This window comes from Fonsecaea nubica (assembly GCF_001646965.1).
Source record: "Fonsecaea nubica strain CBS 269.64 chromosome Unknown Scaff13, whole genome shotgun sequence".
In the NCBI taxonomy this organism is placed as follows: Eukaryota; Fungi; Ascomycota; class Eurotiomycetes; order Chaetothyriales; family Herpotrichiellaceae; genus Fonsecaea; species Fonsecaea nubica.
Window position 1 is genome coordinate 133,790 of NW_019173686.1, and position 27,151 is coordinate 160,940.

At 53.5% G+C, this 27,151-nt stretch overlaps 10 protein-coding genes across 10 annotated transcripts; 5 read left to right on the forward strand and 5 right to left on the reverse strand.

Annotated features, from left to right (window-relative positions):
* Positions 1 to 40: 40 nt before the first annotated feature.
* On the reverse strand, positions 41 to 2,052 carry AYO20_02910 (hypothetical protein; the record flags this gene model as incomplete). The annotated part of the gene is made up of 4 exons (XM_022641214.1): positions 41 to 233; positions 295 to 1,841; positions 1,886 to 1,986; positions 2,040 to 2,052. The coding sequence occupies 4 exons, from the start codon at positions 2,050 to 2,052 to the stop codon at positions 41 to 43; spliced, it is 1,854 nt and encodes a 617-aa protein (XP_022502745.1).
* A 665-nt stretch (positions 2,053 to 2,717) lies between these two features.
* Positions 2,718 to 4,359, forward strand: AYO20_02911 (hypothetical protein; the record flags this gene model as incomplete). The annotated part of the gene is made up of 7 exons (XM_022641215.1): positions 2,718 to 2,821; positions 2,894 to 2,984; positions 3,034 to 3,198; positions 3,260 to 3,502; positions 3,546 to 3,785; positions 3,852 to 3,994; positions 4,056 to 4,359. The coding sequence occupies 7 exons, from the start codon at positions 2,718 to 2,720 to the stop codon at positions 4,357 to 4,359; spliced, it is 1,290 nt and encodes a 429-aa protein (XP_022502746.1).
* A 723-nt stretch (positions 4,360 to 5,082) lies between these two features.
* On the forward strand, positions 5,083 to 6,902 carry AYO20_02912 (hypothetical protein; the record flags this gene model as incomplete). The annotated part of the gene is made up of 3 exons (XM_022641216.1): positions 5,083 to 5,140; positions 5,194 to 5,762; positions 5,817 to 6,902. The coding sequence occupies 3 exons, from the start codon at positions 5,083 to 5,085 to the stop codon at positions 6,900 to 6,902; spliced, it is 1,713 nt and encodes a 570-aa protein (XP_022502747.1).
* A 1,249-nt stretch (positions 6,903 to 8,151) lies between these two features.
* AYO20_02913 (hypothetical protein) lies at positions 8,152 to 12,061 on the reverse strand (the record flags this gene model as incomplete). The annotated part of the gene is made up of 3 exons (XM_022641217.1): positions 8,152 to 8,169; positions 8,227 to 8,346; positions 8,426 to 12,061. The coding sequence occupies 3 exons, from the start codon at positions 12,059 to 12,061 to the stop codon at positions 8,152 to 8,154; spliced, it is 3,774 nt and encodes a 1,257-aa protein (XP_022502748.1).
* A 979-nt stretch (positions 12,062 to 13,040) lies between these two features.
* On the forward strand, positions 13,041 to 14,711 carry AYO20_02914 (hypothetical protein; the record flags this gene model as incomplete). The annotated part of the gene is made up of 1 exon (XM_022641218.1): positions 13,041 to 14,711. One exon carries the CDS (start codon positions 13,041 to 13,043, stop codon positions 14,709 to 14,711), a length of 1,671 nt encoding a protein of 556 aa, XP_022502749.1.
* Positions 14,712 to 15,793: 1,082 nt separating this feature from the next.
* On the reverse strand, positions 15,794 to 17,653 carry AYO20_02915 (hypothetical protein; the record flags this gene model as incomplete). Its single annotated transcript, XM_022641219.1, has 1 exon — positions 15,794 to 17,653. The coding sequence occupies one exon, from the start codon at positions 17,651 to 17,653 to the stop codon at positions 15,794 to 15,796; it is 1,860 nt and encodes a 619-aa protein (XP_022502750.1).
* Positions 17,654 to 19,623: 1,970 nt separating this feature from the next.
* Positions 19,624 to 20,499, forward strand: AYO20_02916 (hypothetical protein; the record flags this gene model as incomplete). Its single annotated transcript, XM_022641220.1, has 1 exon — positions 19,624 to 20,499. One exon carries the CDS (start codon positions 19,624 to 19,626, stop codon positions 20,497 to 20,499), a length of 876 nt encoding a protein of 291 aa, XP_022502751.1.
* Positions 20,500 to 20,698: 199 nt separating this feature from the next.
* AYO20_02917 (hypothetical protein) lies at positions 20,699 to 21,712 on the reverse strand (the record flags this gene model as incomplete). Its single annotated transcript, XM_022641221.1, has 2 exons — positions 20,699 to 21,565; positions 21,620 to 21,712. The coding sequence occupies 2 exons, from the start codon at positions 21,710 to 21,712 to the stop codon at positions 20,699 to 20,701; spliced, it is 960 nt and encodes a 319-aa protein (XP_022502752.1).
* A 573-nt stretch (positions 21,713 to 22,285) lies between these two features.
* Positions 22,286 to 23,861, reverse strand: AYO20_02918 (aspartyl aminopeptidase; the record flags this gene model as incomplete). Its single annotated transcript, XM_022641222.1, has 2 exons — positions 22,286 to 23,680; positions 23,733 to 23,861. The coding sequence occupies 2 exons, from the start codon at positions 23,859 to 23,861 to the stop codon at positions 22,286 to 22,288; spliced, it is 1,524 nt and encodes a 507-aa protein (XP_022502753.1).
* Positions 23,862 to 25,295: 1,434 nt separating this feature from the next.
* On the forward strand, positions 25,296 to 27,101 carry AYO20_02919 (hypothetical protein; the record flags this gene model as incomplete). The annotated part of the gene is made up of 2 exons (XM_022641223.1): positions 25,296 to 25,576; positions 25,631 to 27,101. The coding sequence occupies 2 exons, from the start codon at positions 25,296 to 25,298 to the stop codon at positions 27,099 to 27,101; spliced, it is 1,752 nt and encodes a 583-aa protein (XP_022502754.1).
* Between the last annotated feature and the right edge of the window lie 50 nt (positions 27,102 to 27,151).

Below are 27,151 nucleotides of genomic sequence, written 5' to 3' on the forward strand. Positions count from 1 at the left end.
TATTTCCGACCATCTTTTCACCGCGTCGAGTCTCCTATAATTACAGCCAAAGGAGCCTCGTCAGCGCCAGGACCTCGTAGATGCTGTGCAACTGCCGGTAGAGTATATCCCCTCCCTCCCTCGTCTCCAGCTCCAGATGCCCGTCTTTTACATTGACATTTGGACCTTGCCACCCGAGCTCTGCTCCTTGCATGCCTTTCAAGCACCCCCATGTCAGGCCTGTCCCGTCGGAGCTGCGAACGTTGATACTTGCGTGAATAGCTTGTCGTTTTCAGCCCTCGACACGACCGACACCTCTGAATCTCCTCCGCCTCCGTATGTATTCTGGCGCTTGCGATCTTCTGCTCGAGGTGTCTCTGTCGGACAACTTTTCTGTGCTCCTCCCGTCTCTCGTAGCCGCTCATCAAGTCACTCGGTCCATCTAGAGGCAAGGGGACGTTAGGCACACTTTCCCCGTCTGTGTTGAGCTGAGGATGGACCACGTTGGCCAAGTCCCGGCCTAAAATGAGAGCGAGCAGGCGCTTTCTAACAATGACTCGACGGGCTTTCCGCATTACTCTTTTCCTTCTGGGAACCTTGCCTGCCAGTGGTAAGCCAGGTACGGGAATTGGAACAGCTGAGACCACTGTATTGATGGGCGCCACATTCGTGACAGCTGTCGGATCCGTGGGGAGAGTGGTAGGCGCCGACACAGCCCCAGCTGGATTGGAAACAGCATTGAGCGGCGTACCAGTCGGACTTTGTTCCGTTGCTGTCTGTTCAGGTATGGGCGCCATACTCGCGTCATTCACGCCTGAAATTCCCACAATCTCAGACATGATCGTGCCGCTGGGTCTGTGTATTCTGATTTCCGGGATAGAGAAGGCCTGGGGGTCTTCTACCTGAGGGGCAGAGTCTGCGACCGGATCGACCGCGTTCGCTGATTTGGTCGAGGAGGTTGAAGTAGGTTCTACGGAGCTGGGGTCTGCTTCTTCAGGTGCAGGGGCACTCTCAACTTGGAGAGGAGCCGTCACCACAGGCTCCAGGGGGTCGATTTCCGGCTCCGTTCTGTCTTCCGAGTCTGAACCTTCTCTGGGCTCTTTAACCGGCGTGGGGGCGTCTGGAGAACCTGTTTCCTCTACTTCAGCTTCTTTGGAATGGTCATGTAGTGGGTAGGAAACCTCTTCGGGGGATCGTTCGTGAGGAGGAATGAAGACTTGTCCTGCAGCCGATACGTCGGCGCTTTGGGGTGCAGAGACTGACGCCTCAGAGACATTCAGTCGGCCTTTGCTGACTCTTGCGAGAAAGGGCAGTGCCAATCCTGCTCTTATCTCCTGGTTCTCACTTGCTTGGATGGCACCAGTCGTTGTCTGTTCTGACGATGTTTTCTGCCGACGGCTCATCCCTCGCGCACTTGGGTCATCACCTGTGGTCCTACTTGGCTCACCTTTTTCTCCAACATTCGAGGTCGACATCTGAGTTTCGAAATCAAACTCTCCCGCAGATTCGATGGTGGCAACAATCGGAAGCTTGATGCCCTCTGGTATAATGATTGATATGGACTGGGCTGATGCTTTCACTTTGATCTGTGGCCGGTCCGCAGGTGGGCAGAAGTCCGGTAATATCTGGGGTGTGCTTGGACCTAGCGAGCTATCAGAGAGCCTTCTCCTAATCGCTTGCTCGATGAAGTGGATCTCTTCTTCCCGAAGTCCTCGTCCACGAACGGATTTTTCAGGGCGATAAACAGGAGAAGTGTGCTTTTGTGATTTGAGCGCGGTCTGATATCGTTCACGTAAGAGCAGCGATGGACTCGTAACCGCGCGTTCAAGCGGAGTTGTGGGTGCTTTGCCGAAGTGGTCTTTCTAGTCTTGTCAACAAGTGAACCTGCGCAGTTTGCCATACGAACCGTCTCAAAATGTCCAATGAGCGTTCCAACAGACGGCCTCTTCGAAGTAGAAGTTTTCCAGGTTGCGGGCAACGTAGATGAGCCGAATCGAAGCTCTGGAGCTTCACGAAGGTTGTTCCTCCGAGAATCCGTGGTCGACGTTTGCGAGTCCTACGCCTGTCAGACATGAGCGATGCCCTCTGTTGCTTGGGTACAATCCATGCCAGCTCTTTTTCTCCTGGAAGTTCGTCTTTGGGCTGGTAATCCAGGACTGGAGACGCTGGCGCGTGATCGCAGGCAGGATGCTCTGGCCAGGGCCAGCCCAAGCCGGTGGAATGGGGAGAATAATGTCTACTCGAGGAACCACACGGACAGCGTGTGGTCATTACTCATATTGAACGAACGTTGAAGCAAAGCCATAGGCACGCCTAAGTAAGAAGTATAGGGGACATGAAGAAGTATCTCATTGAGCAAATGCGAAGACTGAAGCACAGTAGGAAAGAAACCTGAACGCGCTTGCACAGCAGTGGAAATGGAAAGAGCTGGCCTTCCACCGCCATCAAATAGACGACCCGACCCTTAGCCGCCCATTTCATCCAGTAGTCAATATGATATTACTACAAGAAATATTATCTGTTAAGCTTGTGAGGCTCGCGCCACAAGGCTTAGACGCAAGGCTCGGCTTAATACGCGGGGGTCGCTCAACCTTCCTGCCTTCAAGACTCATCTCCGCCTCGTTCTCGACTTTTCCAGTTTGGAGTCTCCAGTCCCAACTCAGGTCCTAGTCCTCTAGTCTTTGCACTGCGCTCGTTTGCCTACACTTGGTTTTTTGTGAAAGCATTTTTGCGACACCATGGCTACGGCAGTTGACCAAAAACTGCTTCGGCAGACCAAGTTTCCTCCCGAATTCAATCAGAAGGTCGACATGAAGAAGGTCAACGTCGAGGTCATGAAAAAGTGAGTGAGCTAGGCGTCAATGGCTTCTCCTCTGTCTCTAGAGTGGGAACAGCCGCTGATCTAAGATTACAGATGGATTGCAGGCAAGATCTCTGAAATACTTGGCTCCGAGGATGACGTTGTTATCGAGCTTTGCTTCAACTTGCTCGAGGGTTCGCGTTTCGTACGTTGGTGTCATCCGCATCTTGCGACAGCTGGACTAACGGCCTCAGCCCGATATCAAAGCGCTCCAAATCTCGCTCACCGGATTTCTTGACAAGGATACACCCAAGTTCTGCAAGGAACTGTGGAACTTGTGCCTGAGTGCGCAGTCGAACGCGCAGGGAGTCCCGAAGGAGTTACTCGAAGCCAAGAAGCTGGAGCTGATACAAGAAAAGGTACAACGATCGCACGATCATATTGAACTTGGCTGATATGGCTAGATCGACGCCGAGAAAGCGGCCGTGGAGGCTAAAAACAAAAGGGACCACGAACAAGCTCAAGAGCGGGATATTGATTCGGTTCGACAGCGTGAGCGGGCCGAGCGCGGTCGTGGTCGCCGTGGTGCTGGCGGACGAGGTGGACGAGGATTTGACACGCGACCTCCGAGATACTCGCGGTCTCCCCCACGTCGCAGAAGATCTCCATATAGAGGCCCTCCGTCCCGCAGGGAGGCCGACATTTATGTTCCTGGGAATCGAGGTAGAGGGGGCCGGGACATTGGCCGAGGACGTTCTTTGACCAGGTCTCCCTCTCGTTCCCTGTCTCGCTCACCTTCCTCACCACATTCTCGTCGTGCTGGCCGATCTGCGTCCAAGTCAAGCTCGAGATCCAGAACCAGAACCAGGTCCAGGTCCAGGTCGAAGTCGGCACCATACTCACGGAGCCCTTCACCAGCACCCAGAAGAGAACGCAATTCAAGGAGCAAGAGTCGGACCAAGTCACCCCCGCGGAGGGGCTCCGGCAGGTTGAGAAGACCTTCGGAGTCACCCGGTGATAGACGCACACGATCTCCAACACGTTCTGATATATCACGCTCACCGTCGCCTAGAAGACGACGGCGTCGAAGCCGTTCAGCTTCAAGCCCCAGTCGAAGTCCGAGCCCCAAACGGCGGCGATACCGCCGAGAACGCTCCTATTCATCGTCCCGGTCAAGGTCAAGATCACGAGACAGACGGAGGAATTACAGAAAGGGTGACAGACGTTATAGGCGATCTCCCTCCTACTATTCCTCTGATGGCAATCGAAACAACAGGCGAGCTGATATTCTCAAGGGTCGCAATGCACGCGATGTCCGCCGTTTGAGCCGCAGCCCCGACGAGTATGATTCTCGGCGAAGAGGCAGTCGGAGCCGAAGCAGAAGTCGACGCCCGCACCATAAACGAAGGCTATCACTACAGAGATACGAGCCTGCTGCGCGCAGGCGACGCAATACTTCGTCGGATGAGTCCTCGCCAGAGGCGAAACGGCGGAAACGTGACGCTTCAGACGATGAAGTGATGAGGGATACACCTGGTAAGCAAAGTGTGGATAGACATGGCGATGGTGACTCGGAGTAAGCTTTGGAGAACTCGAACTCCGTCGCCTTCCGGAACTATGTGATTCGCAAGTCGAGGGTGTTGATGACGGCAAAACCCGAAGCATTTCAGGGCATTGAGCTCAATGCAATATTGAGTAGCTGCTCAGTGGCGAACATCGGAGAGATCAGGCTTGAAATGGCTACAAGGGTACCTCCTGGGCTCTGTTTGCTCTGCCTATATCGGTCTCTCCGGGGCAATACGCGGCTCTTCAAAGTGCCAGATCTGGCACCTACTGACTGGTCAACCTTAACCTGCGATCAAGTTCATCTGTAGCATAAGAATACAGGGTTGCTATTCGTGCATATAACCACCGTGGATCTTTGCTCACGTTATTCTGTGTGTTTGAGTGAGTATCACGTGACTGTGATTTAAAGCCGGCTTTTTGTTGGTAACTCCGATAAGGCGCCAACTGCGTTGTTCACATCCCGGCTCAGCTTTTGGCGCTTTTCCCTTTTGGGCATCTTAGTGATCTGGGTTTGGGTTCTGGAACTTGGGACCTGAACGCATCCCTCACGCTCCCTAATCCTCTCCGTACATTTCGTAATTCTACACCACGACACATCTTCATTCATATCATTTGTCCCAGCAAACCGTTCGGATTTTCTTCTTTCACTTCCTGACTGGCTTGACGCCCTGTCCATCATTCTAGTTTCGAGTCTACTTCATTCCTTTCGTTCCCGTTCGCCTCCCAATCCGACCACCATGAGTTCCGGTCCTAGACTAATCAGCAATGCTGCGGCGAGGAGACTCGTTATACAGTGTACGTCTATGTGTTGGTTCGGAAACTGGATCCCGACTGACTTGTGTGAACAGCATACTCCCGGGCGTCGCACTCTCCGCTCTTGAGCGTCTACTCCTCTCGTTCGAAATTTCCAAGAGACCTACCCCCTAGACTCTCAGCTCTGGCCATTGCTTTGCCGCACCGGAATTATGCGACCGAGACAACTCCGCATGGTCCTGACAGCGGACCTCCTCCGGGCTTCAACATTGACGAGGCTAAGAAACCATTGCCAAAAGATGAGGGCAAAAAGTCATCCGAGGCGTCGTCTGCCCCTACGGTGTCAGAACTCAAAAAGTCCGATGAACAACTACATGTCCCGAAAAGTCAGGCCACTGCGACCGCAAAGACTCAAGCCATGGAAAAGGCCAGTCTCACCGAGCTTGCTGCCGAAAAGGCGGCTGCACAGACGGAAAAAGAGCAGACGGACCTGACGACCAAGAAGGAGGAATCTAAGAAACTCACCCTTGGCCAAAAGATAAAGAAGGAAATCCAACATTACTGGGACGGCACTAAGTTGCTGGCCGCCGAGGTCAGAATCTCCTCGAAGCTTGCGTTAAAAATGGCCGCCGGCTACGAACTTAGTCGTCGGGAGAACAGACAGGTAAGGATTGCTTGATCGGCGTGTGTGTGCGCGGAGATATTAACAGTCACTCAGTTGCAACGGACAGTTCAAGATCTCGGCCGACTGGTACCCTTTTCTGTTTTCGTGATTGTCCCGTTTGCCGAACTCCTGCTCCCGGTCGCATTGAAATTGTTCCCCAATCTCCTCCCGTCGACATTCGAAGGCCAGAAAAGCCGTGAAACCAAGGCTGCACATCTCCGGGAGACGCGCAAACAAGTGTCTGCTTTTCTACGCAACACACTTCGCGAGACGGGCCTCCCGGTCTCGGCGGTGAATGCAAAGAAGGAAGAGTTTACCGAGTTTTTCCGCAAAGTCCGCGCAACCGGCGAGTCTCCCTCCAGGGAGGATGTTATCAAGGTTTGTAAGATTTTCAAGGACGATTTGACCTTGGACAATCTCTCCAGACCACAGCTCGTGGGCATGTGCAAGTACATGAACCTCAACACCTTTGGAACCGACGCCATGCTGCGGTATCAAATCCGCCACCGTATGCGCCAGATCAAGCGTGACGACAAAGCTATCTCCTTTGAAGGCGTGGATTCCCTCTCTGTGCCTGAACTCCAAATGGCGTGCGCTTCTCGCGGGCTTCGGACCCACGGTATGTCACCCGGCAAGTTGAGGGAGGATTTGCAGATGTGGCTCGACCTCCGCCTCAAATATAACATCCCGTCAACCCTGCTGGTGCTCAGCAATGCGTACATGTACACGTCTGGGAAAGATAGCGAGATCGACTCTCAAATTGATGCACTGCAAGCTGTGCTGAGTTCCATTCCGGAGGAATTATTCCACGAGATTGAACTCGAGGTCCACAATGCAGAGGGAGCGGCCACCAATAAACAACGTCTGGAGGTGTTGAAGGAGCAGCAGGAGTTGATCGAGGAAGAGAACGAGCAGGCCGAGTCAAGTAAACAGACGTCAGAGGCCAAGGGTGAAAAGAGTGCGAGCTCGACGGTCAAAGATGACAAAGATATTGACGAGAAGCCCAAGCCCAAGGCCGCCGATGCTAAGCAGGAGGCGAAGGCAGATGCGAAAGACGAGGCCCAAGAGGCTGAACAGGACGTCACGGAGCAGGGCAAGCAAGAGGAGGCACAGAAGGTCCCTGAAGACAAGAAAAACTAACTGTGTCTCGCCGCTGCAGAAGCCTTGTCTACAATCTCGCATTGCATTACGCGATTTGTGAAATGCAGAGAGAGATATCCCCATTCGATTTGGGTCACGACTGTTTGAAGACTTTTTGATCTCGATGTTTTTTTTCCCTCTCAGAACATGAGACGGCGGGCGCCACACAAAGGGCAAATTATACCTTTTTTTTCTTCTCTATAGACTCAGCTCAGCAGTTTTGGACGTGTCATCTCCGCCAATGGGAACTACTGGGACCAGCAGAAGGGGAATGAGATTGCAACGAGGTTGACTTTTTATGTGTCTGTCCTGCAAAGACTTCTCGAGAACCCTGGACCGGAACAGCACAAGAACGAAAGACAGACCAGGCCAGACGACACCATTTCTCTCTCTCTCTCTCTCTCTCTCTCTCTCTCTCTCTCTCTCTCTTGTGAAACGAATTCCATAGAGTTTTGACCCAAAAAAAAAAAGAAATCATACGAAAACATTTTCCAATCTCCTCGCTTTCTTCCATCGTGCCTTGACAGGAGCTTTTCAGATGGACTGATGGATCGATAGTTAGTTCCTCAATCAGGCTCTCGTATGTAACCTCGTTGGAGGATTTATGGTTCACAGGCACATCCATCCGTATGCACATGATATCTCTCTACCTAGCGAGCTAGCTACAGTAGGTATCAACGTGTAGACAGACTACCAGACTACCAACGGAACGCATAACGCAGACCGCATAACTCCCTAATATGGTGAGTGGCAGAAACACATACTGTGTGTGTGTAGTCCCATTAGTCCGTCGTCATCAGTCCAGCCGATCCATCCATCGTTTCATTCGTCCCCCTCATCAGTCCATTAAGATAGGGTGGGTGGCGGTACATAACTGGATGTACAAGGTCGCATCGCATTCAAGGGGCGCAGGTGGACTGCCTCGACAACGCTGCGCAGATAAGTACCGAGTATCCAAGGGAAACTGTCGTAGTAGTATCAACGCTGTGTGTGCCCGTGGGTATTCGTCGTGAAACTGGCCTGTCCTGTGGAGAATGGATGGGTCTGCCTTCCCAATGTAACAACTTGTCGTTCAACAGCTCTCCGGCATCATTGTCATATCATAGCATAGCATAGCATAGCATAGCATAACATAGCATCCGCACTGGAAACTGTGACACCATAGATGGCTGTTGGTACACCTCCATAAGTCTGGATCTGACCCTCATGGTGGAGGTTCACATGAAGAAAAAGTCACAGTCCCCAACAATCAGGTGTATTTCCTCAACTAAAGCTCAAGTTAGCTCTCCACAGTGACGGATAAAGGAGGCGAGAAGCAACTTACGTCCAGCGTCAGAACTTTGGAACTGTTTGCTCCTTGGTCCCTATACACACCCACCAGAGCCTCGCTGCCCTGGAAGAAGCCAGTCTTGAGACTGATCACGATAAATTGCATTCCCGGCCCCTATAGTAACACAAGATATTGTTAGCTCCACACCACGACAGGGTCCTTCCTCTGAGCGACAACAAGACACAAGACTTACCGCATGGTTCTTGACGTAATTCACCAGCTTGCCCACATTAGCATTATCCAGGGCGGCATCCACTTCATCCAGGACAAAGAACGGGCTGGGTTGATAACTGTGAATCGCAAAGAGCAGTGCCAACGCTGCCATTGTCTTTTCCCCTCCTGACAGATGCTCCATATCCCGGAAGCGCTTCGTAGGGGGCATAGTGTGGTAGTTCACGCCGGCGAGGTACGGCTCTTCCTCGTCTGCGGTAAGATATGCGCGCCCTCCAGCCGGGAACTCATCCGATTTGGTCAGGTTGGAGTAAATGGGCTCGATCTGTTCCGAGATGTGGCTGAATGCCTTGTTGAAGAGTTCATTGCGCTTTTCCATGGTATCCTCAAAGCGAGATTTGAGGTCGCGGTATTTCGTGCGTGAGTCCTCGTATTCCTGCTCCGTGTCGCGTGCACGCCCTTCTACAGCAGCAAGACGCTGTGCGGCGTGCGCGTTGGGTTGCATCTTGTCCAGAGTGGCGTTAAGTTTGACGATATCCTCGAGCAGCTTGGTCTCGATAGCTTCACTGTTTTCCTCCTTGAGCTCGTCATCGAGAGCATCAAAGTCGGGCTCGACGCCGTAGTCATTGACGGCAAAAGTCTTGAGAGCCGAAGCCGTAGGCTCCTCTTCATCAGCCTCCATTGCTTCGGCATCTTCAAGCGGCAGGTCGTTGATGGGCACGCTGTCCAAGCTTGCGGATTGCTCCGTCAGTGGAATGGCAATGTTTTCAATCTTGCAGCGGCGAAGAAGGCTGTATCTCGCCGACGAATGGCGCTGTATTTCTGCTTCGAGGGCATTGATTTCTCGGTAAGTGCTTTCCATCTCTTTGGCCCGCTTCTCGAACTCTGACTTTTGCTTTCCCAGCTTTTCAGCGGCTTCGTTAAGGAGCTCCTTCTGCTCGTCCAGTTGAGCACGAAGCTCATCGAGTTCACCTTTTAGTGTGTTGAGATCGTCCTGAATCCCCTGCCGCTGTTCATTAAGATCGTCAATCGTCTCCTTATCCCTTTGCTCTCTGTCTCGAAGAGCCATTAGACGATCCTCCGTTTGCTGAAGCCGGGTCTTTTCAAAACTGAGCTGGCCCTCGATTTTGGCCTTTTGCGTGACAAATTCGAGTTTCTTCTGAGCAGCCTCCTGCTGCAGGGAGCCCTGTCGAGCTTCGTAGTCTTGAATATCGTCGAAGCCGTGTTTCTGGCAGAAATCTGTAAAGATTTCATTTTCCACGTTGCTGACTGACTCTTGGTAGTCTGAGATGTCCTCGTCAATCTTTTCCAGTTTGTTCCATTCCTGTTGCATCTTCGGACGTTCCTCTGCTAACTGCCGCTTGACGTGTTGGACTTCCCGCGTTTTGCTCTCGAGGTTCTTGTCGAGAGCTGTGAGTTCATCTTTGGCATATCGTAGCTTGCTTTCAAGACCACTCAACTCATTTTGGAGGGTCTGTTCCTCTGCCCGGCGAGAGCTGTCTTGTGGCAGGGCAGCCAAATCCCCCATCAACCTGTCTTTGAGTTTGTGAAGCCTTTCAACTTCGGCTTCGTCCCATCGTCGAGACGGTTGGTCTTTGCCACGACCGCCAGTCATTAAACCGCCCTTGTGGATGACACTGCCATCTAACGTGACAGCCTTTGCATCGACATGACGATTGTAACACAGATCTTTCGCAATGCTCAGATTGTCACAAACTATTGAATTTCCACAAGCATACGAGATTGCTCGGGCAACAGACTGGTCATAATCCACCGTCTCAATAGCTGGCCGCATGCCCTTATGCATGCCTTTCAGATTTGAGCTGAGTGCCTTGACCTGTATGGTGTCTAGCGGAATGAAAGTTGCTTGGCCCGAGCGATGATCTCGTAGATACTGGATGCACAGCTTAGCCGTTGCTTCGGTGTCGACAACAACGGCGTCGATGTGTCGACCTAGCACAGTACTGACAGCTTCCGCAAACTTCTTCTGCTTGGGCCTGCACAGTTCATGGACCCGGCCCTTGACGCCGGGGTAAGTGCGTTTGAGCATAGCGATGGTCTCTCGCATCCTCACTTCCTTTTCAGTCGTCCGACGACCATCGTCGGCTTCCAAGAGTTTTCGAGCCACTTCCGCGAGTTTCTCATCGAGCTCAGTCCGATTCCGGGAGGCCTGCAGTCGTTTAGATGAGGCAGCGTGAAGCTCTTTCTTCTTAGCATCAATCTCCATCTGTGCTTGTTGGACTGCTTCCTTGACTGCATCTCGCCGTTGTTCGAGGGCAGCATGCTCACTTTGGAGGGTGCTCAATTTGAATTCGGTACTTTCGACGCTGTTTTTCAGATTGCTGTAGGTGGCCTCGATCGGAGCTCGGTCATTCTTGAGCCTCTCAATGCGACCCAGGTCAGCCGCTGCACGCTTATTAACTTCCTCACGCAAACGAGTGTACTCTTGGAGATCAGCGTCGCTCAATTGACCACCTAACCGAGAGGCATTCTGCTCCCATTCTTTTTGCCACTTGATCTGCGCCTTGTCGACGGTTTTCAGGTCTTTTTCAAGTTGTGCCACAGTTGCCGCCTGCTTGTTCCGCTCTTTGATGATCGTGTTGGATCTGTTCGCGTACTTGGCGAGCTGCTGATTGGAGACGGAGATTTGTTCGTCAATCGGGATGAGCGATGAGGTTTTGTCCTCGATTTCCTTTTCTTTGGTCTTGATCAGTTTTTCTATCTTACCAACGCCTCGTGAAGCTTGGGCGTGCTCTTTTTTGGCAACCTCGAGACTTCTTTCATATTTCTCCATGCCGCGACGGTATTCTTTGAGTTCCTCTTGGTGCTTCTGAATCTCGGCGCTGGATTCTTCGATCTGGCGTTGCAGATGGTACAGTTTCCACAAAACATGAGTCACAATGGCCTCATCCCGTTCGGCGGCTTTCTTCAGAAAATTGTCCGCTTCACGCTTTTGCTCCTGGTACTGACGAATCTCTGCGTTGATGCCTCGACGCCGATTGAGTTGGAACGCCTGCTGCTCCGCTGCCTGATCTAACTCTGTTTTTAATTGATCGTAATCGGCTTTGTACTCAATGCTGCCCGAGACTTGCTCGATCAGGCGCGTTATTTCTTGGGGTTTTTGTGTCGCAATAGCCTCCACATCGCCCTGGAACACAAGAAAGTTGCGCGCCTTGATGAGAATATTCTCGTCTTCCAGCGAATCGTTGTATTGTTGCGCGGTAACGATGCGTTCGTTGATGCGATACTCTGAGACACCATTGTTGGTGATTGTGCGCTTGTATTTCTGTTCGAGACCAGCGTCATCTTCGTAGACTGCCATGACCCACGCAGACTTGGGATCATTGCGCTCTTGCGTGCCGTTCGCTTGAGACCCTTGTTCTTCCTCTTCATGACCATTTACTCCATTTGCCTCCTGTCCGCCATTTGCCACGGACGTTCGTAGAACTCGACCACGGTAGACCAATTCGCGCAGATGCTTGGATCGAAGAGAAGACGACTTGATTCCGAGGACAAAGGAGATGGCGTCCATGGCGTTTGATTTGCCCGAGCCATTGGGCCCAATGATGGACGTAAAGTAGGCATCGCCAAAGAGGAGAGTGTGGTGATCTTTGTAGGATTTGAAGTTGTAGAGTTCCAGCCTGCTGAGTTTCCCCATCTTGAGCTTGACAGGCGGAAGAAAAGGTGGAGTCGCACGACAGAGTGAGTTGACCGTGAAGGGATCAGATCGCAGACATGGAGAATGAGAGGATCCAGGAAATCACCCCAGCAGTCTAAGATGATCGGAGGATGGCGTCAAGATGTGCGCCCATGCGATTGTTCTGTATCGGAGTGTTGACTATGTGCGCGCCCTTGATGTACAAGTATGTCGACATTGAGCAGATGAAACGCGAGGATTCTTGCTTGATGGGAGGAAGAGACGCGAAGCCCAGACAAGGCGCGTGTTGGAAGGATGGGGACAAGATGAGTTTAATGGCCAGCTACGCTCAAAACGGGTTAGGCTCACACGCTCGCTAGGTTGAGGCAACGGAGCTGGTGGCACCCAGGTTGGAAGCTGTTTAGGCTTAGTAAGTGCCTTTGGGAGCATTAAGAACCACCACGCTAAGGGTGCCTGCGGGTGCTGGGGGAGCCACTGTGGGTGCCACTGGTGCCCGTGAGATGCCACCAGATGCGCGTCTACAATTGACGTATGGCGAGGCGACGCTGCGATTCTGCCACTCATGGTGCGTCCTGTCCGCACGCTCCTCAGCCTCTCGCTCTCAACACCACAAAAGTTGCCTTGTAGAGGACAAAGCACCTTCTCTCACAAGACTCATGTGCACATTTGGCAGCATGACCCTCGAGCCTCCGGTGTTGCTGGTTATCTGGCACGTGCCATTCATCTCAGCATAGCACCGTCGCCATTTCTTGCCTGCGTGTCCTTTGTCCTGCGCCGACCTGCTATAAACATCTGCAGAATCATCCCCCGGCGTATCCATCACATCATCCCAGGGTCTCCGATCCACGCATTCCGCCCTGTATTACAACATTCTCCCGCAACCCGTCCTCCCTCCTACTCGCGCTCGATATCCTTGCCGCCTCTTCCTACCACCCCCTACGACTCTCCTATGTACCTTCTCTAGCTGTATCTTTCAACCATGTCGGATCCTATACCAATACCTCACTCCAAAACGGAAACCGCCCTAGATGAGATGACCTCCCACGACATCGCTGGTAGTGTTGGTTCCGATCACACAGGCTCATTCACAGGTGCTTTGACGCCGGGTTATCAGTCGGGATATCAGTCGTCCAGCCCTGGAAGTCCATACCTCCTTTCCAGGAATCCCTCCTACGTGGGTAGCCAATCTTTGCAGGAGGACTGGGAGGTTCCTCTCGATAAACTCACCTTTTTCGACATCTTCGACAATCTCGCTCTACCGGCCAAGATCGAAAAATGGCAGGCGACTATACAGGCCCAGAAAGAGAAGCTGGCGCGCCAGCAGGAGAGGATAAGGAGCTCGGGCAACAATGCGAAAGATCGCGCCGTGGCCGAATGGCGCAAGCGAGTCCCTCCGGCCGACGAACAGCTGGCCAGATATCGATCGCGCATGAAGAAGTCGGTGGATGATCTGAACAAGAGATGGAACGAAGTGGTTACAATCTCGATCCGCGAAAAGGTTTCGTTTATTTCCGCCGTCCTCAACGTCTTCATCAGTGGGTACCTGATAGGGGCTGTACCCCAGTATTTCTACTGGTGGTATACGATACAGCTCATCTACTTCATGCCCATACGAGCCTACACCTACCACCGCAAGGGCTATCACTACTTTTTGGCCGATCTGTGTTATTTTGTCAACTTCCTCGTTCTCTGCAGCATCTGGGCCTTTCCTCGCTCAAAACGTCTCTTGATCAGCGCCTACTGTCTGGCCTACGGTAACAACGCCGTTGCCATTGTCCTGTGGAGAAACTCGCTGGTTTTCCATTCACTGGACAAAGTTACCAGCCTGTTTATCCACGTTATGCCTCCGGTGGCATTGCACTGCATGGTCCACCTCACCCCCGACGAATACCTGCTCAAACGCTTTCCTGCCGTGCATGCCATCAAATGCAGCGCAAAGGGTTCCCCCGGACACTATGAACTAGCCGCAATGCTCCTGTGGGCTACCATTCCCTACGCGGTCTGGCAATTGTCCTACCACTTCTTCATCTCTGTCCGGCGTGCCGAGAAGATTGCTGCTGGAAGGCCCACATCGTTCACGTGGCTTCGTCGTTCGTACGCGAACACGTGGATTGGCCGGCTGGTCAACTCTCTGCCAGACTATCTACAAGAGCCGGCGTTTATGGTGATTCAATACCTGTACGCCTGCCTCACGATAATCCCGTGCCCGATATGGTTCTGGTACCGATGGCCCAGCGCGTTGTTTTTGTTGTTCGTTTTCAGCTGGTCTGTGTGGAATGGTGCGAATTACTATATGGACATCTTCGGCAAGCGATTCCAAAGAGAGCTGGAACAGATGAAGCGCGACGTGGCCAAATGGCAGAACTCTCCGGGAGCGATGTTCAGTCCACCGCACGGGCCCGTGGATTCGGACGTAAATTTGAGTGCGACAAAGGAGGATCCGAGCCGAAGACATGAGAAAAGGCAATCCATCGACAAAATCCCGCTGTTGGACGACACAGGGCACCCGCAGCAGAACGGGGATGCAAACAGCAGCCCGAATTTGGAAGCTAATGCAAGGGCCACGGGCGCCGAGATCCTGAATGACGCGAACGGCAACATTTTGGATAGGAAGAATGTTTCGGGACCGCTCACGGGGGCAACAATGTGAGTTGCATCTAGCGAGAGAAAGAGGAGAGTTGAGGTCGCAAGAGTGCACGAGCTAGCACCAGACTACGAAGCAGCAAGTGGCATATTGGGGCGTCTGTCCGCGAAAGAATTCCGCGATTGGAAGAGTCAGGATGCCAGGAAAAGAACTAGTTGGAATGTTCGTTTGCATCGACATAACAAGCGCTGTGACCCGCCGACCAGGGGAATGAGGGACCACCAGCACGAGGAGGACGTTGTGAACTCGACACGGTGAAGAAGATGAAATTTCTAGTGTCTGGGAGTTTGACGACGGCGCCTGGCTGGCTGGAGTCTTGTTGATTGATGAGAATGTCTTGATTGACCTGACCTACTTACTTGTAACGTTTGTAGATGCTTGACTGATACTGATACCCTTGTTGTTTTGCGCGTCACGAACTACTTTTTGGTTAGTTTATTCGATACTCCTTGGACGCTCAGGTTGACGGTCGAAATTGATATTGAGAACTGACTGAGCCCTGTTCCATGTTTCTGTTCTCGTCCTCTGCCTCTGTATATTGAGTAGCGAGGTAGGTATGCTCGACCATAATTGATCAATACATACATATAACAACACAGGCATGTATGTATGCATGTATGTACATGGAGTCTCTGCGATTGTCATCGAACTCGTCGGTCGACGAACGTATGTGCTCGCTCTCTGGCTATGGGATGGACGTCCGGGACGGATGGAGGGATGAAGGAAGGGGAAGGTGAGTGAGTGAGTGGAAATATCACGAACGTGGACCGTGGCTCCGTGTCAAAGTATTGTCATTGTTATTGTCATTGGCACAGTTATTTTGTATTGTTGTCGTTGCTGTAGTAACCTATATGATGTGCCGATGTAGGTAGGTAGGTAGGTATTCCCTCCCTTTTCGTGACCTGGCTGGGTTGTTCGGCTCAAGGGGGAATATGCATGTCCTTGCTTCCTCTAACATTCATCCTTTCTCACTCTCACTCTTAATCTCACTCCTATTCTCACTACCATAACACTCCCTCGCACAGGGCACCTCCCATAGTCGCTTTAGAGGGGAATAGTGACGCCCCCTCCCCCCCCCCCCCCCCCTTCTAGCAGCCATACTGGTCCTCGGGAAACCACGGTTGCGCCTTCACCTTCAGCAGTGCCGTCGCCGGCCCCGAGTGCGGCACCACGGTCCATCCGCGAGACCGCCACACGACCTTCTCGTGGTTCTGGACGGTCGGGACCGGGGGCGGGACTGCGCGAGCCGTCACGCGCTGCCCGACGGCGCCGAACTGGTTGTACTGCGACGAGAAGCCGCGGGCCTCGACGTCGACCCATGCGCCCTGCTGGATGTCGATCTGGCGGGTGACGCGGCGCTGGCGCAGGGGCCCGTGGTCGACGTCGCGGGCGCGTTTTCCCCGCTCGCAGGGCATGTGGACGCGGTGCTTCCGGCATAGCTTCGCGGTTTGGCAGTAGCTGGCGAGGTCGTCCAGGGCGACCGTGACGAGGTCTTCGTCGTCGAAGTCGGGTTCCTTGTCGGCGAGGGCGGAGTCGTCGACAGAGTCGTCTGGCACGCTGTCCTCCACCAGCGCGGCGAGGAGCTTGTTGTCCGGCTCCGCTGGGCGGGGCTGCGATACTTCACCTCGCCCCGGGTAGACGATGGAGACGAATGGGTCGCGTCGGAGCCAGACGCTTCCGCCCCGGTCTTCGTCGTCACTGCTCGACGCAATGCTGCTCGAGGTGCTTGAGCTTCGGCTTCGACGACCATACAATGGTGAAGAGGGCGGGGTCGGGGGGATTGTCTCAAGAGGTGAGAGACACCGCTCTTTTCCTTTGGCTGACGGGATGGGTATGCCGATGGGGAGCGCCGAGAGGATGTCGTCGATGCTCATGTCCGCCTCGTCCACCTGGCTGCGAGAGAGTCGCTTTTGAATGCCTTGAGCCGGGGTCGGGGGCGGTGCAGCCGGCATCCTCACCACCGGCGACAGGGTGAGCAGGCATGGGGACATCGGGGAGCAGGTCATAGTGTAGCTCGACATTTTGTAAGGTGTGGTGACTATGTTGTTACTGGCGGCGATGGTGGCTGGATCGTTGATAGCGTGATGACTGTCTTGTAGTCTTGTATCTGGTGATATAGCAGCAGCGACTACTCTCCGTGCTGGTGTAGCTTGGCTATGATAGCGAACGTAGGAGGAATCGACCAAAGGAGGAACTCTCGATGGCAATGCCGAACTGCATGATCGAGTCGACCTAGCACGACGAAACCTCCTTCTTGAATAGTTGAGAGAAGAGGACCTGCGAGGACCTGCGATGTCGACTGCGACCTCTCGAGGGGGGAAGAATTCGCATCGTGAGCGCGCGTGTTGAGAAGTCCACTGGAACTCCCGACTCGTATTTAGAGGAACCGATACTTTCGAGATGTCGGAACCAACGGCGCGGTCGAGCCATGTGGTTCTTTGTCGCGGAACCACACGTTCGTGAGGACCTGCATGTCGAACCCATGGAACAAAGACTCGGCGTTCCAGACGCTCGGGAGACGAAAACGTCGGTACAACACTGCGTGCAGCCGCCCGTACAGGGCACGCAGCCGCGCTGGGATCAAGGTCCTCGTGGACCTTCTCCTCTCCCTCCTCCTCGTGCTCCCCGGTCTCATCCTCTGTGGACTTCACAGTGGACTGTTGTTCCGTCCAGCCTGATGCGGGAGATTTCGTCGCATGTGGTCCGTGCAGCCCGGTCGCAGCTAAGGCATCATTCCGTTCATGTTGGGTCGGCGACGCACGGGCATTCTCTTCGTCGGATACGGAAATTGACACGACGAGGCTGGGAACATTCGACGCGGGCGACGGGGAACTCTTGAGGCATGACGATGCCGTCCAAGATGCATCCTCCTTTCTGATAACATTCCCAGCACAATCGTGGGATTGCTCAGGACCCGGGAAACACCCAAAAACTGGTAGCTTCTTCATAGTGGCTTTGGTTGATTCCCCGAATGCCCGGGCTGCTCTTGTTGAGCATCGACGCCTGACATCGTCCTCTCTTGGAAAGCAGGGTTGTTGGGCTTTCATTTTGCACATACTGTTGGTCTAGGGGCCCAAAGGACGATTTTGGCGACGGATCCATCGAGATGGCTATAGAAATCTCCTCTGACACATATATCTTGCGGCCGTTCACCAGGTTGGACGCGTGGGGACAAACAGTAAGTCCCCCAGGGTGACAGAGATGTGTCAGGCGGTCGTTGGTAGAGTCACGCAGAGTAGGCATCGGTAATTCGGCGCAATGGAGGCGTCGATGGTCGCTCCTTGTCTCGATCAAACGAATATGGCTTGGTAAACAGGGACATGGTTGACCATTGACTGTGTCTGAGAGTGAGTCGTGAGACACTGGAGGCCATTGATATTGTGACCATGGCTCATGGCTTGTAGAAACACCACAGATTCCATCTAGAACCATCTCATCAGGAGGCGAGAGTCCGGCTTGCATAGCCTGCTGCGTCCTGAGTTCTGTGTGGACGGCTTGGTTGTGTGATGGTGGTGGAAGTTGCTCTCAGCCTCGTCCATCGAAAGCCTCCCGTATGTGAGAAGCCATATTCCGCGCATCACACACCTCCCTCGCCAAGTCATATCGACACATAGTGCTAGTATGTATCACTTGATCACTTGACCCAACAGAAGATCCACATTGCCATCCCTCCATGATAAATATAACAAACGCCAAAAGTGTCATCACATTCGACCGGCGAAACCAATGTTTGCAGTAAGGCTTGTCCACAGTCTTCCTCATCTCCTTAGTTCGCAAAAAGTCTCATGTTAGAAGTGGCTGGGCCGGAGCATTGGCTATGTAGGAGCTCTACCATCCACTCTCACACCTAGGTGTGCGGTGGTGGTAACTCCCTAATTCATAGTCTGCGACCGCGTCCAGGATCATAGTGACTTGGGCCTTTGAGCGTGCTAAGGAGCTCTGTCAGAAGCTATAGGTGGGAGCATCACATTGATCGAGCCAAGTGAATGCCATACAAAAAAAAAAACTCCTCTCCCAGGGGGGTTTTCTCACAAGTCTGAGTTTTTTGCACTTTTGTCCGCCAGGTAGATGGAGATGGGTAGGGGGTTCGAGTTGAGATGCGTCGCGTAGATCTTTTTACACTCACAACGAGCAAGAGATTTTGTGTGTTGGCTTTTGAGAATATGTGTGGATGGTGGTGGTCGGTACCGGCAGTATTCGCCTTGTGTGCGAGGCTGACAACCATACAAGAGTCTACTAACTCATTACACCTGCTCTTGAGATTGATTCAGTGGAGAATAATTCCCTCCTAGTGTATAGATCGAAGTAGACACAGCCCGCGGCTGAGAGCGGCAGTCGAAGGTGGTCGTTAAGGACATGAGGTTGTTGATTTAAACATCCCCAGACGTCCGGGATGCGCCGCAACAACCGGATATGTATCGTTTTCCTTCTCCACCCATATACTTGTCCATCGAGGGAAATTATCCCTGATATTTCCTTCCGCTCCGAAATGGCAAGTGATGAGGTGCAGAATGTGGACGTTTCATGTCTGCTTCGTGGGAGGGAGAGATGCATCTGGCGAGTGGTCGGTCACAAAGCCTCAGATGACCGGTCCTGACTGGTTCGATCCGATTGCGAAATAACGAACCGGCATGGAGGATTCGGGGACTGGCCAGGAGGGGGTTTCCATGTCGCCCGTTTGTGCTCGTGATAGGTTATTTATATGTGATGGATGGTCAATGGTGAGAGAAAAATGACGAGGCTGCGTACAACGCGTCAAAGGCACTTGAGTGCAGCCTCTCAACTCACCAACCACACATCCTCGTCCTTGTAACTGTACGTCCCAAGCACATATTTCTGTAACGAACGAACCTTTCTATCACGACACCCCCCCTCTATCACACCTCGAGTTCTCTCGAGATACCAGAGCAAACAAGCCATGCAGAAAGCAAGACCTCCACCCCCTCCACCCAAACCCAAAGCCCTCTCATCCAACCTCGTAGCGTCTCTCCACCATCCACGCAGCCGCAAGCGCGGACTAGGATGGCCCTGGAACCAGCCCAGCACGCACTTTGCCCTCTACGAGCCGCACGCCCGGACGGGCAAGATCTCGTGGATGTTCAATTGGGAATGCTGGGTTCCGGACTCTGTGCCCGCGGGGGTGGAATGGGTGCCCTGCGTGCGCACGGCGGCCACGGCGCGCGACCAACTCGACCCGTTCCTGGCGGACATCGTGCAGAACCGCGGGATTCAGACCTCGGCGCTGCTGGGGTTCAACGAGCCCGAGATCCCCGACCAGGCCAACCTGCCCGCCGACGAGGCGGCCAGGCTGTGGACCGACGTCGTCGTGCCCGCGAAGAAGAAATTCAACCTCCGCCTGGGCAGCCCCGGCATGAGCAGCGACGTGTCGAGGAGCAAGCCCTGGCTGAACACCTTCCTCTCCCTCCTGGGCGGGACGCACGAGATCGATTTCCTAGTGCTGCATTGGTACGGCCCGCGGTTCGCGGACATGAGGTCCTTCCTCGAGGACATGCACGCCACGTACGGCCTGCCCGTGTGGGTGAACGAGTTCGCCTGCTCGCGCATGGGCGATGGGGAGGCCGGCGTCGACGAGGTCGAGGCGTTCATCAGGGAGGCGGTGCCTTGGTTGGAGGCGTGCCCGTGGATCGAGCGTTACGCCTACTTTGGAAATCAGGACGTTGGCGCTTGGGTGGGGAGGGCGAGCAATTTCACAGAGGATGATGCGACTCAGGATGCGACGGCTACAGACGGAAGACGCTTGACGAGAGTGTCGAGACTCTACTGTGAGCTTTGACCGCTGTCTCGGTAGGTCTAAACGCCATGGGGAAGGGCAGACTCTGTGTGCGTGTGTGTTGTAACATCTAGTCTATCGCTTCTACCGCTAGCATGCCGTTGTCCTGCAGACATCTAATCGATCTCGTTTTCTCCCTCCTCCTCGTAGAGAAAGCCCGGCGACGATTCATCTTTTCGGGCGACCAGGTACAAAAAGACAATCATGCAAGCTCCAAAAGATCGTTCAAGGCATCGACATAATAAGCGGGTCGGACGTCTCCCTCGAGAAAATCCTTCTTCGTCGAGACACCAGTCAACACGCCCAAGGTGCCTCCCAGGTTGCCCTCGATCCCGAACTTGATGTCGGTGTCGGCGCGGTCACCCACCATGCACACCTTGCTCCGGTCGAACTGGAACTTACCCTCGATGGCGTCCATCATGGCCTGGTTCGGCTTCCCAAACGCCATGGGCTCCTGGCCTCCCAACATCTTGATCAGGGGCGCCGAGATGGACCCGGCGCCCGGGAAGAACGAGCCCGCCGACGGCAGGGTTGAGTCCATGTTGGTGGCCAGGAAGATGGCCCCGCGCCGGATGTACTGGAACGCGTAGCACATTTTGAGGTAGTTGAAGTGGAAGTCCAAGCCCACCAGCACCACGCCCACCTCGGGATCGAGGGCCTTGGGATCGCCCGCCGCCATGAGCTTGTAGTCCTCGGGCGTGATGTCCCGCCGGTATGCCGGGTCTGTCCCGCCCAGGTACGGGATGCCCTCGGACCGGAGTTCGGTCTCGATGCCAGCCTCGCCCACCACAAAGACCTTCTTCTTCTGCTTGAGCTGTGGGTGCGATTGGGGCAGTATCCGTGAGATGTAGATGGCGGCCGAGTATGACGAGCCAAACACCTCCTCGGCGCTCGCCGGGATGCCCATGCCCTCGAGCTTTTTCTGGTAGTCCTGCCTGGACTTTGTCGAGTTGTTGGTCACGAAGACAACCCGCTTGCCCTTCTGCCGCAGCATCTCCAACGTTGACACGGCCCCCGGGAATACGTGGTCTCCGGACCAGAGGACGCCATCGCAGTCGATGAGGAAGACCTATGTCGACGACATTCGCGTTAACATGGAGTTCAGGCACAGGACTGAAGCGACCTTCGCCGACGAAGAGCGGGCACGGACATCGAACCTGTCTATGAATTGGCGGATTGCATCCTTGTTGCCCGCAATGTATTCAGGCGTGGTCATGTCTGCGCCAGGGGCCAGGAGGTGGTCGCAGGGAGGGAGCGAGAAGGAGTCGGACGGGCAAAGGTTGAATACCAATCTTGGTTGCAATGGGCAGTGCGGGTGATCTACTCGGTACAGAATTTATATCATTGAGAAAATATTTGGGTTGGAGATGCACACCGGAAACCCCGCATCTTTCCTCACAGCCTCTTCCTTTTGCCTAAAGGAAACTAAAGGTCTACTTGATACATGCTCCCGAACCTAGAGGATGCCACGGAGACTCGTAACCAAGTGGTCTAGACGGCCCATATCCATCCTGCGACCAGGCGCAGATAGAGCCAGACAGTCACCGGCATCTCCGACACAATGCTGAAACCAAGCCGCGGAGCCGAGCATGTTGCCTGTCCAGGATTGACAGATGTTTTGTGTAGTGCGGCTTGCGGCTCGAAATCGAGAACCTGTCTCGCACGGGATTGAACGGCGACTTCTCATGCCCCAAGCTCTTACACCATGGACGAATCGTAGCATCCCCCGCCCTCTGACACAGGTGTGTCACTGAATTTCGCCTTTGAGTAAACGGCCTTCTCAAGCTACTTAGTCGACCAGAATTGTCTTCTCCAAAGCAGAATAATGCTGGAAAAAGCTGCTGAACAGTCTGATAGCATGATGAACATCATCTGCGCCTCCAGTTTCGCGGCAGCTGTGCATCGAAAGTTGTGGGTTCCCAAGATCGAGCGTGCGAGCACCCAGATGAGCAGACAGCATAGGACCAATGGTGCTTCCACAGCTGGAGTCGTTTCGCACAACAAACAACTGCAGCGGCACTCCCTCTGGATCGCTGTCGATGACTTTGGCCGCTTTTCGCGCGACCTCCTGAAGCAGTACTATACCGGGTGAGTTAGTGGCGTATCTCGCATTCGCATTGATCTTGATAACGGGCCCTTGATTCATCTCTGGTCGGTGGTCGGATTCATACTTGGCCCCATAGTTGGGATTGACGGAGTGAGCCATATCTGCCGAGAGCAGGAATGAGCTTGAGAGAGTTTGCTCGTACGCAGTGGACAGCTCTGGATCGCTGGCGTGGTCGTAAGATTCTTCCGAATCCTCTCCCACAAATGATGAGGATGGCAGGACAGAGAGTCGACGAATGATGGCTGGCAGCATCATGGAAAAGGCTCCCTGGGCAGTCATACTGCCAATCTCCTCATGGTCGAAACATGCAATGAGGCGTATTGAGGACTCGTCGTCGAGCGCCGACGCAGATTTTAGCGAATCGATCAAGCCCATCGTTGCACAGTAGGTTTGGTTCAGGTTATCGAGCCTCGCGGAAAAGATGAACTCGTCCGAGAGACCTCCCAAGCATGCCTTTTGAGTGTCATAGAGCACAATCTCAAAATCAATAATCTCCTCAGCCGAAACACCGGCATCTGCGGCAATCACCTCGACGATGTGAGGGTGATGTCTTGTTGTCATTGCTTTCAAAGGAGTGAACGGTTTATCTTGCTCTTCCTCTTCCTTGTCGCTGTTGCTCTTCTTGTCATCCTGCCGTTTGAGTTCGGCAGCTACTAGACCAGCAATGGGGAAAAGCTGAGTTTCTTTGTTGAAGGAGAACGTCTCCTGTCGATCGAGATGGACAGCGAGTGTGGGAATGCGGAGGATGGGTTTCTTGATATGAACCAACTTTTGAACAACGTTGCCGTCGCTGCCTCTGACCATTACTCTGCCTGCGACACCCAAATCGCGATCGAACCAAGTATGCCATAGCCCCCCTCCATATGTTTCAACACCGACTTGGAGAAACCCGTCGCCCTGTTTCTTGCTCACGGGTTTGATGCGCAGACACGGCGAATCGGTATGGGCACCGACCATCGAAATGGGATTGCCAGGCTTCCACTTCTTGCCGATTGCAAATGCGACGATGGTCGATCCATTTCGTGTGAGGAAATATTTCCCACCAGGCAGGCACGTCGAGGACCAGGACTCTTTTTCCTATTGACATGAGTGAGCAGGGTAGAATGGAGTGTGGGTAGACTGCACTGACCTTGATCTGCTTGAACCCCACCGAGGTCAGTCGTTCCTTGATGGACTTGACAGCATGGAAGGGTGTCGGGGATGCATTGACAAAGTCAAGGAAATCGGTGGCTGCAGCTTTGACATTGACGGCGGCCATGGTTGAATAGTGTCTAGCGGTTGAAGGGCCCTGTCCAAAGATAACTCGCTGAAGCATGCGAAAAGTCCCAACGGTGGGCCGCTGATGAGGTTGTTCTGGCGACAGCTTCAAGTCCAACTGATTACGAGGTACCGAGGAATCGTATGGTGATTCGTGAATCTGGGGAAGGGCGTCTACTCGTACGCAGTTGGGCGCATGTACGAGGATTAACTACGAGATGGTCCAAGCTCCCGGTTTCACCGCTGGTGGATTGATCGCCCGCGAGCCTTGCAGATGCCAATCGCACCGAAGTGAGCCAGGTCCAGCTTAGGGGATTTCTTATCCACCTGAAACACGGCTCTGGTCGAATCAATCTCGTGCCCGCAAGGGATTCCCAAACAGGGAGAAGCCATTTGGAAGGCGACAAGAAGGATCGGATCCCAAGGGGCAACTCCGAGACCATGATACAATGAATGCCAATGACAACAATGATGACACTGTCAAACTAAGTGTTGTGCTTTCCTTGCCGCCCGATCACAAAGAGACGCGATTGTTGACATCTCGTGCAGGGTCAATGTTGTGGCCGCGTAAAGTGCTTTTGGTCGAGGATTGTCCTGCAGGAAGCTAGACGCAGGAGGAGAGGTTTTCCTTCCCCCTTGCTGCAATGCCTAGGTACCTACGGAGTACATACATAGGTAGCTTCATAGGGGTGAATGAAACTGCTGAATTCATGTACTTGGCATGGAGGTGTGTGCATGTATAATCGAGGCAATTCGTTGGAGTCCAATGGTATAGTGACCTCTACGAGATATTCCCCATACAAAATCCTCTGGCCCGTTTGCCCGTGTACCTGGGCCGTATAGAGAGCCTAGGTATGCCTACCCGCAAAAGCCCCCCATTAAATGGCACCGAGCCCAGTTAAAACCCGATCTAGGCAACGCGCTCGGGGGTGTCAGTCGCTTGGCAAGCTCCAGAAGCGGCGGGAGCTGCGAGTGGCCAGTCACCCATGGGTGACCCAAGTCCTTGTCCCTGATTCCCTAGTTGTCCGCATTCATCCTCACGTCAAAGTCCATCACAGATTGCGCATCTCAATTTCACTACCGTCCCCTGCCTCAGTCACGACAATTGACATTTACGACATTCACCATCTGCAGTACACTGCCCTGGATCTACCTCACGATGCTCTGTATCTAGTTGGACCACGACCCCCTCTTTTGCGATCCCGCGCAGGGAGACAATTGGTTCAGGGCGACAAAACAGCAAACGGGTCGCGGTTGCGGAGGCCATCAACAACTCTCACCACCGACATTGGCGTCGACTTTGCGAACTATTGTCCTCTGCTTTACCTAACGTCACATGTCCGTCACCTTGGTGCTTCACTCCAACAACGTTACCCGATCATAAAATCACCGCCCAAGTCGTCACCTCTCACTGCCATTTGTCACAACACCCATCATGGCGGACGATTCTACAGCTTCCCTTGTGATTGACACATCTGAACGTCCCATTACTCCAACATTACCAACCCCAGTTGGTTCCAAGACTCCACCGACAATATCATCCAAGCGCTTTGGACATACCGCGGAAAGAATGTCTGCCATCCAACGAGCCACTGAGGCCATGGAAGCCGATGCCCTGAATCGAAGGTTAAAAGAACTTGAGAATGCTGGAAGACCGCGAGACAGAACTCCAGGTCGCAGTCCTAGCCGCAAGAGACAGCGGATTTATGGAGATCGGTGAGCTTCTAGAGACGCGGTCGCTTGCTATGGTGAAACTGATTATGTTCTTAGATTCATACCAAACCGAGATGGACAGGACCTGCAAGCAAGTTACAGCTTGTTGCATGACGATGCCTCACCGGCGACGCCTTCGAGATCAAAGAAGAAGACCCCTCATGGCGAACTCCACTTTCAGCGGACGGAAGAAGCGAACAGAACATACTCCAAAGTCCTACGCAACGAGCTGATGGGTGATTCGGTTCCGCAAGACTACAGATCTCTATCCCCAGATGAACTGTTTGGCCGACGTCAAACCCCTCCGGGCCAACCCTCGATATCATCCATGCCTCCTGCCTCTATCACCCCTACTACCCCCCACAAGAACATGTTCTCCTACAAGTCTCCGCAGAAAGTGATCGGATCAGGCCATCCCACTCCCTCATCTCGAACCGGAAAACATCTTGGAATCATAAACCTGAATGCGAGATCGGATTTGTACTCGATATCGCCCATCAACTACTCCTCACAGTCCATCTTGCAGACACCGCGGAAGCAGCCTCGACCGATTGCCAAAGTCCCCTACAAAGTGCTGGACGCTCCCGAGTTGGCGGACGACTTCTATCTGAATCTGGTGGACTGGGGATCGGCGAACATCCTCGGTGTCGGGCTCGGATCATGTGTCTACATGTGGAACAGTGCTACTGGCAAAGTCACACAGTTATGCAAGCTGCCTGACAATGATTTGGTGACATCTGTGGCGTGGATCCAGCGAGGGTCACATCTGGCGATTGGAACACACAAGGGATTCGTCCAGATATACGATGCTGAGAAGTCCAGAAGGCTACGGACAATGACTGGCCACTCGGCGCGAGTTGGAGCACTAGCATGGAATGATCACATCTTGACTTCTGGGTCGCGCGATCGACTAATATACCATCGGGATGTCCGCAGTCCCGACCAGTATCTGCGAAGGTTGGCAGGTCACAAGCAAGAAGTTTGCGGTCTTCGGTGGAACACTGAAGATGGTCAGCTTGCGTCAGGCGGTAACGACAACAAGCTCTGCGTTTGGGATAAACTCTCCGAGACACCCTTGTATCGATTCTCGAACCACGTTGCAGCGGTCAAGGCAATTGCTTGGAGCCCCCATCAACATCACCTGTTGGCTTCTGGTGGTGGAACGGCAGATCGGTCGATCAAATTTTGGAACACAGCAAATGGGTCTCTCATCAAGGAGGTCGACACAGGAAGTCAAGTGTGCAACTTGGCCTGGAGCAAGAACAGTGACGAAATCGTCAGCACTCACGGTTACAGCCAGAACCAGATCGTGGTGTGGAAGTATCCAAAGATGGAGCAGGTTGTCAGTCTGACTGGACACACCTTCCGTGTCCTCTACCTGAGCACGAGTCCAGATGGGACCACTGTTGTGACTGGAGCCGGTGATGAGACACTTCGATTCTGGAGAGTGTTTGGCAAGAAAGGGAACGAAGGGAGGAACAGCGACGGCATTGCTGGACGACTGGGCGACTGGGGTGCGATTCGGTGAAGGAGTTACTCACCCCAGTCGTTGCAACGACCTTGTCTGCACTGTTCTAG